Raw genomic sequence first — 12831 nt, 5'->3', positions numbered from 1 at the left:
GTCACTCATTCTTACGCTACCGATCTCACCACCAGACAGTTCTACCTCCTGCCATCTCATCAGGGCTTTTATCTCCTTGTTGAGGACTCTCTGTTGGCTGGAACTAGCATTCACCGCCACCTGTTGTAGAATTACAATTACTTCTGAAAGACAATTTTCGATCACGTTAGTACCAACAGTTATTTTAGGGTGACTTTCACGACGGTCAATGTCCACAATAATCACTCCCTGTGCCGGTAGTTCAACTTTACCAATTTTAATGGTCATCTCCTTGAACCCCATCTGTGGCACGGGTAAGCCATTACTGGCGATGATGCTCAAGTTACTGTCTGGATACTGTGTGATATCAGCATCAGTCCAATACTGCTTAAAAAGTACATAAGGGATAGTGGTTACTTGCGACCCAGTATCCAGCAAGGCGCTCATGGGGATACCGTCCAGCACCACGGGTAAAACCGGGCGCCCCCCAACGTACTTATCACGCCAATTATAAGGGCCTGGTGATCTTATGCCTGGGGGTTGGCCCTCTGCCCCAGGTTGGACCCGTTTAAATTACAGTACCTGGAAATGTGTCCAGGCTGGTTGCATCGACGGCAAATGGGCTGTCCATCCTCTGCGTAGCGGTCTGTGAGCCTCCCTCTGAACGACGGGGTCCTCCTCTGTCGACGCCACGGGACATCCTCCGGACTTGAAGCCAGCTCGGTGGGTCTTGACGGGCCCACTTGCAACGCCTGGACGGTCCTGGTCAACGCCGCGACGCTCCTGGTCAGCTCCTGGACTTGGTGGTGCAGGTCTTTCGACGGGGCTTGGTTCAGGGCCTGTGCATCAGCCCCCACGGGGTCCATAGAGGAGGGCGCCGCCTCCTGGTGGTAGGTGAGAGCAGGGCGCCGGGGGTTTATAGCGCCTCTGGTTGCAGATTCACGGAGCACCCTTATGGCCCTGTCCTTAAATTGGGCAAAGGTCAGGTCGGGGTTCTGAAAGTACATGAGGCGCAGTTGGGCCATGTGGGCGCTAGACAGCAGACCTTCTATGAATTGTTCTGTTAGCAGCTTATCTGTTTCCTGCACACTGCCAGGGTCAGTTTGTTGAATAGCCCTCAAGACTTCCTGCAGATTTAGGGCATAGTCTCAGATGCTGTCCTGTGCCCGCTGCTTACATCCATAGAACCTCATTTTAATCTCAGCGTAGGTACGTGTGTCAAAGGTACCCCGCAGCCGGGCCAGAATACCTTTCACAGTCCTTTTCTCCTCAGTGGGCCATGATTTTACCTCCCTTTGGGCTGCGCCAGTTAACTGCCCTGTTAGTATGCTGACCTTCTGTTCCTCTGTCAGGGGGTAGACTTGGAACAAACTGTATAGCCTTTCCTTAAAGTCAGTTAGGGCATGGGGCTCCCCTGAGTACTTGGGCAGCCAGGCCGCTCCAGGGATGTAGGGCAGGGAAAAGGGCATCACCGCTGCTGCAGCTGCTTTGGTGGTAGTGGGCGCCTCTGTGTCCGACATCTTCCTCCCCCCTAGTTAAGCGTGGCCTACCTTCCGACGATCCTCTTCTGTAGGCCGCGGCTCCGCTGCTGCTGCTCTGGACGAGGACCTTGCGTCGCGTCCTGATGACGTCAGCGTCGCTCTCTCTCCCTTCCAGGACCTTGCGCAGCGTCGGTGCGTGGGGCGGAGCTTCGGATCTCGCGCGGTTTGGACGTCCACGCCCCTCTTCTTCCCGCGCGGCGTCCTGAAGATGGCGTCCGATGGCGGGAAAACGGCTGAAGATGGCGGGAACCGACGGAAGATGGCGGGAGACGGCTGGAAATGGCGGGAAACGGCTCCGGATGGTGGGAAACCACTTTTCAGGTAAGTGCAAAGTCTTTTCTAGGCACGCAATACCCGTTTGTGGCGGGTTGGTTGCAATCCTGCCGACTACGCCAAAGCTGACTCGCCCCCTGGGCCGTGGGGCCCTCGGATCCGGGCAATAGGGGAACGATGGGAGTAGTAGTGGCAACCCGGTTCCGTGGCTCAGGGTGGTCAGGTCAGTGGTAGTCTGCTATGTGCTGATGATTATGTCCGACTAAGCCACCCGTGGATTGCGGTTATTAGGAACCGCCGCTGCATGCAGACCGCTGGGGCTGATGAGGTGTGCAGCTAGGGTAGTGTGACTCCCCACGGGAAGAGTGCGGCCCCAGGGCAGTATAACGGATGGTGGGAGTGATGGTAGTGAGAGTCCCAGTGCTGATAGTGCTGGAGGAGCAAGGAGCACACAGACAACAGGTTGCAGTCCAGGGTCTTTACTAAAACAGGTAAACTGACCCATAAACAGTCCCGGCTAGGAGGGGACCTGGATGTCTGAGAGCAATTGGGAGATTGGCCCTGGTCAGGGTGAGGGTGTAGGCCTACCGTGCTTTCTGCGCTCCTTTTGACTATCTCCTCCTTATAGGATAACAGCCCACGCTTCCGAGCTCTCCGTGTATTCTCGCCTGTATGACCTGCGACGTGGGTTCCTTTCTGCTCCCAGCCTTGTACGGCTTTGCTGGTCCCTTCTGTTGTGGCAGGGCCTCCAGGCTTCTTAGGCCAAGGAATATACAGTCCCCTGCGGACTGGTTATCTGCTGGAGGATGTAGAATCCTCCCAGCCTCAGACACCAAAGTCTGGTAAAGTCAGTCTCTTATCTGCCAAGACAGGCTTGCTTCGCCTCTTGTCTCTGGCTTGTGGCTCTCCTCCTGCCACACTTCCTCTTAGGTGCAATACAACTTTCTGTCCCTGCTCTGCTCCGGGACACGTCTCAATGCTGAGACAGGTCATCAAGTTCTCCCTAACCCGGCCCCCAGCACCAGCTTTTATAGGGGCAGCCTGCTCCCCCTACTGGCCTGAGACAGGAGGTACTGCATGCTAATGTTCCCCTGACTAGAGAACCTCCCCCTTGCTCTCAGACACAGCTTTATTACATTTTGTGGCATCCAGGCCAGGGTGACACACACCCCTGCGGCCATAGTTAACAGAATAGACCCCAAGGATCATTGAAGAAAGGCAAAAGCAAAACGTAACAAGCAGGACGCAGACAACATCAGTAAAAGACTAAAAAGAGCCATTCGAGCGAAGAACTTTATTACCAAAAGGTCAGTACAGAGATAGAAAGCAAACAACTGAGGGACAAGACCAGGAAGGCATACCTACGGATTAAAGAGATGCCACGAAAGTTTCAACCAAGAGTGGGAATGTTGAAAGATGCCAACAGGAACAAGCTAACTGAACCAGAGCAGATGATGGAAAGATTGAAAGAATACACGGAGCACCTCTACAAGAACGACTCAGTGATACGGGAGGAAACTGAGGCTGGAAATGATAACGAAGCGAACATCTTGAAAGACGAAGTCGTTGCTGCGATAAAGCTTCTGCCAAACAGCAATGTGCCTGGATGTGACAATATTCCAACAGAGCTAATAAAGTCTTCTGAAGCAGCAGTTGATGTCATCACATTTCTGTGTCAACAGATATGGACAATTGGTAAATGGCCCAAGGACTGGACAAAATCCATGTTTATTCCTATTCTAAAGAAGGGAGATGTTACCGATTGTGGAAACTATCGGACTATTGCACTCATACCTCATGCCAACAAAATCCTTCTGAAGGTCCTACAAAGACGGCTGCAGTCTTACCTTGAGAAAGATCTGCCAGAGGAACCAGCAGAATTCAGAAGAGGAAGAGGAAGAAGAAATGTGATTGCTGACATTAGATGGATAATGGAGAAGGACAAAGAATACAACAAGGAGATCTATTTTTGTGTCATTGCCTACAGTAAAGCCTTCGACTGTGTTGACCACCGGAAACTTTGGAAGACCATGAAGGGTATGGGTGTGACGAACCATCTGATTAGCCTCATTAGGAACCTTTACATCGACCAAGAAGTAACAGTCCAAACAGAACACGGCGACACGGCATGGTAGAGCGAGGCGTCAGACAAGACTGCATCCTGTCACCATTTCTCTTCAGTTTATATACAGAAACTATTTTCAGGAAGGCTGGACTTGCAGAAAAAAAAGAAGGAATAAAAGTTCCTGGACGAATCATCAACAATTTGAAAAACACAGACGATACAACGTTGATAGGAACAAGCGTAGATAGAACGAAGGACTTATTACGCAGTGTCAAGCTAGTAAGCTCGAATATACGTAGGACTGCTACTCAAAACAAAGAAGACAACGATATTGACAACTGCCAAGTACAACAGGGACGCATTTGAGGTGGACGGCGACAAATTGGAAGTTGTAAAGGTCTTCAACCTACTCGGATCGATGATAACTCAAGATGCAGCGACAACATCGGGAGTCAGTAGGAGAATAGATACAGGCAAATCAGCAATGAACTAACTGGACAAGGTCTTCAAATCGAGGAACATTTCACTGGTGATGAAGACACGACTCGAACATAGTCTGGTCTTTTCTGTGGTAACATATGGATGCGAAACCTGGATGATAAAGAAACAAGACAGAAGAAGAATGAATGCTTTCGAAATATGGTGCTGGAAAAAGATGTTATCAATACCATGGATGGCAAGAAGAACAAGATAATAAATCTTGGAACAAATCAAGCCAGACATACCCCTCGAAGCAAGGATCACCAAGGTATGATTTGTTTATTTTGGACCCATCATTCAAAGAGAGCAATTACTGGAGAAGGACATCATGGTCTGAAGAATTGTAGGAACAAGGCAAAGAAGAAGACCAGCAGCCCAATGGCTTGATACTATCAAGATAACGGCGGAGAAGACCCTGGTGGACCTATCATGACTTGCACAAGATCGATCTTCCTACAGAGCTTTCATCCATCAAGTCGCCATGGCTCGAGAGAGAACAAAAAATCGGGAAATCACAAATCTCCAGATAATTGGGGGGTTTCTTCTTGTTAAAGGCAGGGTGAAAAACAAAGAGGAGAGTGCTGCTGAGGAGATTGCTAGCAGACTGTTGTAATTGACAGTAAAGTGTCACAAGTTTCAGGCCTTTTCTTTAAGACAACTATCCACCTTAGTTCAAACCCTTTGCCAATTGTAAAATTAAGTAACCACCAAACTTTCTGCCTCTCTATGGGCAGTGGTTGCACTGTTGTTACATCTACTGAGCAAAATTGCATCATTCTGTCGTCCCTGAGTTGGGAAATACTCTGACAGGAAGGTCAACGTGTCCATATTCTTATGCAGGGTGGTAGTAGTGGCGAGGGACTGCTGTTGTGGTATATTCTCAGCCTGACCGCCCACAGTGCCTCTACAGGCCTCGGACGTTTAGGGAATTTTCCTCAGAGTTGTCCGCTTTATCCTTCCCCAAACTGACTAAGTCTTTTTCCATCATCCGTCTGTATCTCTATGGACCTTCAGCCCCCAGGACCCCGAACCTCTCCTCAGTTTTCCTCCAGCACAGACTTAAACGTTACCAACAGCAACAACTGCTCTGACTGAACTGACTCCTGACAGGAAAAACCGTTGCTTCCCTCTGGCCCAAACTCCTCCCCCTTTTTCAACTGGACCAATCAGCAACCGTCTCCGCCGGTCGCTGGGCAGACTTCTCCCTTAACCAATGAACTGCCGTATTCACCCACTAATAACGTACACTAAACTCCTTATACCCAAACTACGCCCTAAATCCCACACACTATAAGGCCCAGCACTGCCTGTCAGCCCCAATATCCCATCAATTCATAACTGAACACTAAGCAATGTGCGATTCCCTATATACTATCTATAAATAACATTGGACATGTCATTACACTACTGTCACAAGAAGACAAGAGACCCTCAAACAACAACCACTGTTTAGTAAGAGAGAGACCCCTGACAGCCCCCTATAGAGGCGCAGGGAGCAGGGGCCTGAGACTGCAGAAATAAAGAATGTGCTCATCCCCATCCTGCTATATGCCCCCAATCCATGTATATATGCCGCCCCCAATCCATGTATATATGCTCCCCCAATCCATGTATATATGCTGCCCTCCCCCAATACATGTATATATGCCGCCCTCCCCCAATACATGTATATATGCTGCCCTCCCCCAATCCATGTATATATGCTGCCCTCCCCCAATACATGTATATATGCTGCCCTCCCCCAATCCATGTATATATGCTGCCCCAATCCATGTATATATGCCGCCCCCAATCCATGTATATATGCTGCCCTCCCCCAATCCATGTATATATGCTGCCCTCCCCCAATACATGTATATATGCTGCCCTCCCCCAATACATGTATATATGACTGCCCTCCCCCAATCCATGTATATATGCTGCCTTCCCCCAATCCTTGTATATATGACTGCCCTCCCCCAATACATGTATATATGCTGCCCTCCCCCAATACATGTATATATGCTGCCCTCCCCCAATACATGTATATATGCTGCCCCAATCCATGTATATATGCCGCCCTCCCCCAATCCATGTATATATGCTGCCCTCCCCCAATACATGTATATATGACTGCCCTCCCCCAATCCATGTATATATGCCGCCCCCAATCCATGTATATATGCTGCCCTCCCCCAATACATGTATATATGCTCCCCCAATCCATGTATATATGCCCCCAATCCATGTATATATGCCGCCCTCCCCCATTCCATGTATATATGCTGCCCCAATCCATGTATATATGCTGCCCTCCCCCAATACATGTATATATGACTGCCCTCCCCCAATCCATGTATATATGCCGCCCTCCCCCAATCCATGTATATATGCCGCCCTCCCCCAATACATGTATATATGGCTGCCCTCCCCCAATCCATGTATATATGGCTGCCCTCCCCCAATACATGTATATATGCTCCCCCAATCCATGTATATATGCCGCCCTCCCCCAATTCATGTATATATGGCTGCCCTCCCCCAATCCATGTATATATGGCTGCCCTCCCCCAATCCATGTATATCTGCTCCCCCAATCCATGTATATATGCCGCCCTCCCCCAATCCATGTATATATGGCTGCCCTCCCCCAATCCATGTATATATGCCGCCCTCCCCCAATCCATGTATATCTGCTCCCCCAATCCATGTATATATGCCGCCCTCCCCCAATCCATGTATATATGCCGCCCTCCCCCAATCCATGTATATATGCTGCCCTCCCCCAATACATGTATATATGCCGCCCTCCCCCAATCCATGTATATATGCTGCCCTCCCCCAATACATGTATATATGCCGCCCTCCCCCAATCCATGTATATATGCCGCCCTCCCCCATTCCATGTATATATGGCTGCCCTCCCCCAATCCATGTATATATGCCGCCCTCCCCCAATCCATGTATATATGCCGCCCTCCCCCAATCCATGTATATATGCCGCCCTCCCCCAATCCATGTATATATGCTGCCCTCCCCCAATACATGTATATATGCCGCCCTCCCCCAATCCATGTATATATGCCGCCCTCCCCCAATCCATGTATATATGACTGCCCTCCCCCAATCCATGTATATATGCTGCCCTCCCCCAATACATATATATATGCTGCCCTCCCCCAATCCATGTATATATGCTGCCCCAATCCATGTATATATGCTGCCCTCCCCCAATCCATGTATATATGCTGCCCTCCCCCAATACATGTATATATGACTGCCCTCCCCCAATCCATGTATATATGCTGCCCTCCCCCAATACATGTATATATGCTGCCCTCCCCCAATACATGTATATATGACTGCCCTCCCCCAATCCATGTATATATGCTGCCTTCCCCCAATACATGTATATATGACTGCCCTACCCCAATACATGTATATATGCTGCCCTCCCCCAATACATGTATATATGCTGCCCTCCCCCAATACATGTATATATGCTGCCCCAATCCATGTATATATGCCGCCCTCCCCCAATCCATGTATATATGCTGCCCTCCCCCAATACATGTATATATGACTGCCCTCCCCCAATCCATGTATATATGCCGCCCCCAATCCATGTATATATGCTGCCCTCCCCCAATACATGTATATATGCTCCCCCAATCCATGTATATATGCCCCCAATCCATGTATATATGCCGCCCTCCCCCAATCCATGTATATATGCTGCCCCAATCCATGTATATATGCTGCCCTCCCCCAATACATGTATATATGACTGCCCTCCCCCAATCCATGTATATATGCCGCCCTCCCCCAATCCATGTATATATGCCGCCCTCCCCCAATACATGTATATATGGCTGCCCTCCCCCAATCCATGTATATATGGCTGCCCTCCCCCAATACATGTATATATGCTCCCCCAATCCATGTATATATGCCGCCCTCCCCCAATTCATGTATATATGGCTGCCCTCCCCCAATCCATGTATATATGGCTGCCCTCCCCCAATCCATGTATATCTGCTCCCCCAATCCATGTATATATGCCGCCCTCCCCCAATCCATGTATATATGGCTGCCCTCCCCCAATCCATGTATATATGCCGCCCTCCCCCAATCCATGTATATATGCCGCCCTCCCCCAATCCATGTATATATGCCGCCCTCCCCCAATCCATGTATATATGCCGCCCTCCCCCAATCCATGTATATATGGCTGCCCTCCCCCAATCCTTGTATATATGCCACCCTCCCCCAATCCATGTATATATGGCTGCCCTCCCCCAATCCATGTATATATGCCGCCCTCCCCCAATCCATATATATATACCGCCCTCCCCCAATCCATGTATATATGCCGCCCTTCCCCAATCCATGTATATATGGCTGCCCTCCCCCAATCCATGTATATATGCCGCCCTCCCCCAATCCATGTATATATGGCTGCCCTCCCCCAATCCATGTATATATGCCGCCCTCCCCCAATCCATGTATATATGCCGCCCTCCCCCAATCCATGTATATATGCCGCCCTCCCCCAATCCATGTATATATGACTGCCCTCCCCCAATCCATGTATATATGCTGCCCTCCCCCAATCCATGTATATATGGCTGCCCTCCCCCAATCCATGTATATATGCCGCCCTCCCCCAATCCATGTATATATGGCTGCCCTCCCCCAATCCATGTATATATGCCGCCCTCCCCCAATCCATGTATATATGCCGCCCTCCCCCAATCCATGTATATATGCCGCCCTCCCCCAATCCATGTATATATGGCTGCCCTCCCCCAATCCATGTATATATGCCGCCCTCCCCCAATCCATGTATATATGCCGCCCTCCCCCAATCCATGTATATATGCCGCCCTCCCCCAATCCATGTATATATGGCTGCCCTCCCCCAATCCATGTATATATGCCGCCCTCCCCCAATCCATGTATATATGGCTGCCCTCCCCCAATCCATGTATATATGCCGCCCTCCCCAATCCATGTATATATGGTTGCCCTCCCCCAATCCATGTATATATGCCGCCCTCCCCCAATCCATGTATATATGCCGCCCTCCCCCAATCCATGTATATATGGCTGCCCTCCCCCAATCCATGTATATATGCCGCCCTCCCCAATCCATGTATATATGGCTGCCCTCCCCCAATCCATGTATATATGCTGCCCTCCCCCAATCCATGTATATATGCCGCCCTCCCCCAATCCATGTATATATGCCGCCCTCCCCCAATCCATGTATATATGGCTGCCCTCCCCCAATCCATGTATATATGCCGCCCTCCCCCAATCCATGTATATATGCCGCCCTCCCCAATCCATGTGTATATGCCGCCCTCCCCCAATCCATGTATATATGGCTGCCCTCCCCCAATCCATGTATATATGCCGCCCTCCCCAATCCATGTATATATGGCTGCCCTCCCCCAATCCATGTATATATACCGCCCTCCCCCAATCCATGTATATATGCTGCCCTCCCCCAATCCATGTATATATGCCGCCCTCCCCCAATCCATGTATATATGCTGCCCTCCCCCAATCCATGTATATATGGCTGCCCTCCCCCAATCCATGTATATATGCCGCCCTCCCCCGATCCATGTATATATGCCGCCCTCCCCCAATCCATGTATATATGGCTGCCCTCCCCCAATCCATGTTTATATGCCGCCCTCCCCCAATCCATGTATATATGCCGCCCTCCCCCAATCCATGTATATATGCCTCCCTCCCCCAATCCATGTATATATGCCGCCCTCCCCCAATCCATGTATATATGGCTGCCCTCCCCCAATCCATGTTTATATGCCGCCCTCCCCCAATCCATGTATATATGCCGCCCTCCCCCAATCCATGTATATATGCCGCCCTCCCCCAATCCATGTGTATATGCCGCCCTCCCCCAATCCATGTATATATGCTGCCCTCCCCCAATCCATGTATATATGCTGCCCTCCCCCAATCCTTGTATATACAGTTAGGTCCATATATATTTGGACAGAGACAACATTTTTCTAATTTTGGTTCTGGACATTACCACAATGAATTTTAAACAAAACAATTCAGATGCAGTTGAAGTTCAGACTTTCAGCTTTCATTTGAGGGTATCCACATTAAAATTGGATGAAGGGTTTAGGAGTTTCAGCTCCTTAACCCTCCGTCACATACAATAGGCCTGACAGGCACATCTCTTTTACTTTCATTTCTCCTTCCTCACCAGATTGTGAGGAAATCCCCTCCCTCCAGGTAGTCTCCTGTCTCTAGCAGCTCTGTGAAACCTCATACCACAGTTGGATTGCAGAGCTTCAGGAGGACAGATATAACTGCACTAATCTCCCAGGCTCATTGTATGTGAACACGTCACACTCAATAAGGTTGGTATTTTATGTTTTTATTCATCACAATTGTTTATTTAGCTTGTTTTATGAATGTATAGCACAAAGTGTGAGGATATTTCATAGAAATAAGGCAGATTAAAAAAGAAAGTGTGCTGCTCAGGCATATACAGTAGTTCCCTAACACATATTCCTTCTCTTGCTTCAGATTATCTGCTGAAATGGAGAGGAAAATGTACCATTTATCAAAAAACCTTGATGTTGATGCTGTTAGATGATGCAGACCCCACACTGAATGAGGATTTAGGAGAGGAAAGTGAGATTGATTCTCATGATGAGGTGGAAGAATGTGAAGTGGATTCTGAAACAGAGCAAGATGGTGACAGTGATGAGGATGAAGATGTAGAATCTTATTATATGGGAAAAGATAAAAAAAACCAATGGAACAAGAAGCCACTCCAGAAAAAACGTAGGGAACCTCAAAACATTATTACTCACCTTCCTGCAGTTATAGGAACTGCAAGTAATGCAAAAACTGCAGTTGAATGCTGGAATAGTTTATTCACAGATGACATTCTGGACTCTATTGTCACATATACCAACCAATATATAGACATTATAAAGGACAAGTTCATCTGCAACAGAACCATCAAGGCCACAGATGAAATAGAACTGCGTGCTTTTTTTGGATTATTATACCTTGCAGGAGCTTATAGGGCAAATAGACAAAGTTTGGAGGAACTTTGGAGTAAAGATGGGAATGGAGTTGAAAAATTTGGCCTTGTTATGTCCATAAACAGATTCAAGCTTCTAATTCGTTGTCTTCGGTTTGACGACAGAACTACCCGAACCGAACGTAAAACACATGACCGACTTGCTCCAATTCGTGATATATTCCAAAAATTTGTTGAAAACTGTAAAAAAAAGCTATTGCCTTGGGGAGAATCTCACTATTGACGAAATGCTTCCTGGTTTTCGTGGTAAATGTGCCTTTCGTCAATATATTCCATCAAAGCCTAACAAATATGGAATAAAAATGTATGCCCTTGTTGATGCCAGTAAGACCTACACTTACAACCTGGAAGTTTATGCAGGAAAACAACCAGAAGGTCCTTAATGTGTCAGCAACAAACCCAGTGATGTTGTAAAAAGACTGGCTGAGCCCTTATTTGGATCGGGTCGCAATATAACAGCTGACAATTGGTTTTCAAATTGTGATCTGATTGATTATCTGAAAATGCAGAAGCTTTCATATGTCGGAACTGTAAGAAAAAATAAAAAAGAATTGCCTACACAGTTTGTAAGTGTGAAAGGGAGACAACAGTACAGCAGTATGTTTGCATTCCATAATGGAAAGGTTTTGGTTTCCTATGTACCACAAGCAAAAAAAATTGTACTTCTTCTATCAACACTTCATGATGATGATGCCATCGATCCTGGGACTGAGGCACAAAAAAACGGAGATAATTACATTTTATAATGCAACCAAAGGGGGTGTTGATACAGCTGATCAGATGTGCTCAACTTTCAAAGTCAGAAGAAACACCAAACGCTGGCCAATGGTCATATTTTTTGCTATGTTGAATTTGGGTGGTATAAATTCACAAGTCATTTATCTTGAAAACAAGCTTGAACCGCTCCGTAGACGATTCTATCTGAAAAAATTGGCCCATGAACTAGTGTTTGGAGAGCTACGCAGGAGAAGTATGAAAACAATCGGTATCCCCTCTCGCCTTCAAGTTCAGCTCAAAAGATTCTGCCCAGAAGATGATAGTGAAAATTCACCACCTGCACCACCTCCCAAAAGAAGGAGATGCACCACCTGCACCACGGAAAGCGGAATCAGAAGGCTTTCTAATTATGAATGTCACAAATGTCATAATGCAATCTGCCTGACACATGCAAAAATGATGTGTAATTCTTGATCTTTGCTCTGCAAGTGTAATTTTTCTGGGGAAACTTCAGGATCTAATTCTGATTGAATATGTGTTTAATAGTACTTAAGGTACCTTAAAATTAAGTTTGTTTCCATATATTTTCTTTGTAGAGTTTTTTGACAGAGTCGAACTGGGGACTATTTGGCGGGAGTTTTGAAATGTTTGTATTTCAGAGTTATTAGTTTTATGTTGAGTAAATGTTTTTTTTT

The 12831-nt window shown here is 47.7% G+C and overlaps 1 protein-coding gene across 1 annotated transcript in view; it reads left to right on the top strand.

Annotated features, from left to right (window-relative positions):
* LOC141167382 (uncharacterized) overlaps positions 1-12831 on the top strand; it is a 23926-nt gene extending 11095 nt beyond the window's left edge. The window contains exon 5 of the mRNA XM_073654791.1: positions 10894-12831. Coding sequence (XP_073510892.1) covers positions 10894-11642 — 749 coding nt within the window. The 3' untranslated portion in view covers positions 11643-12831. The remainder of the gene's footprint in view (positions 1-10893) is intronic.

The sequence above is a fragment of the Phyllobates terribilis genome, unplaced genomic scaffold (genome assembly GCF_046119375.1).
Source record: "Phyllobates terribilis strain yellow unplaced genomic scaffold, ASM4611937v1 Scaffold_11__3_contigs__length_659146591, whole genome shotgun sequence".
NCBI lineage: Eukaryota > Metazoa > Chordata > Amphibia > Anura > Dendrobatidae > Phyllobates > Phyllobates terribilis.
The sequence above is the reverse complement of the archived record's forward strand: the minus strand, read 5'-3'. Positions and strand labels throughout refer to the sequence as shown.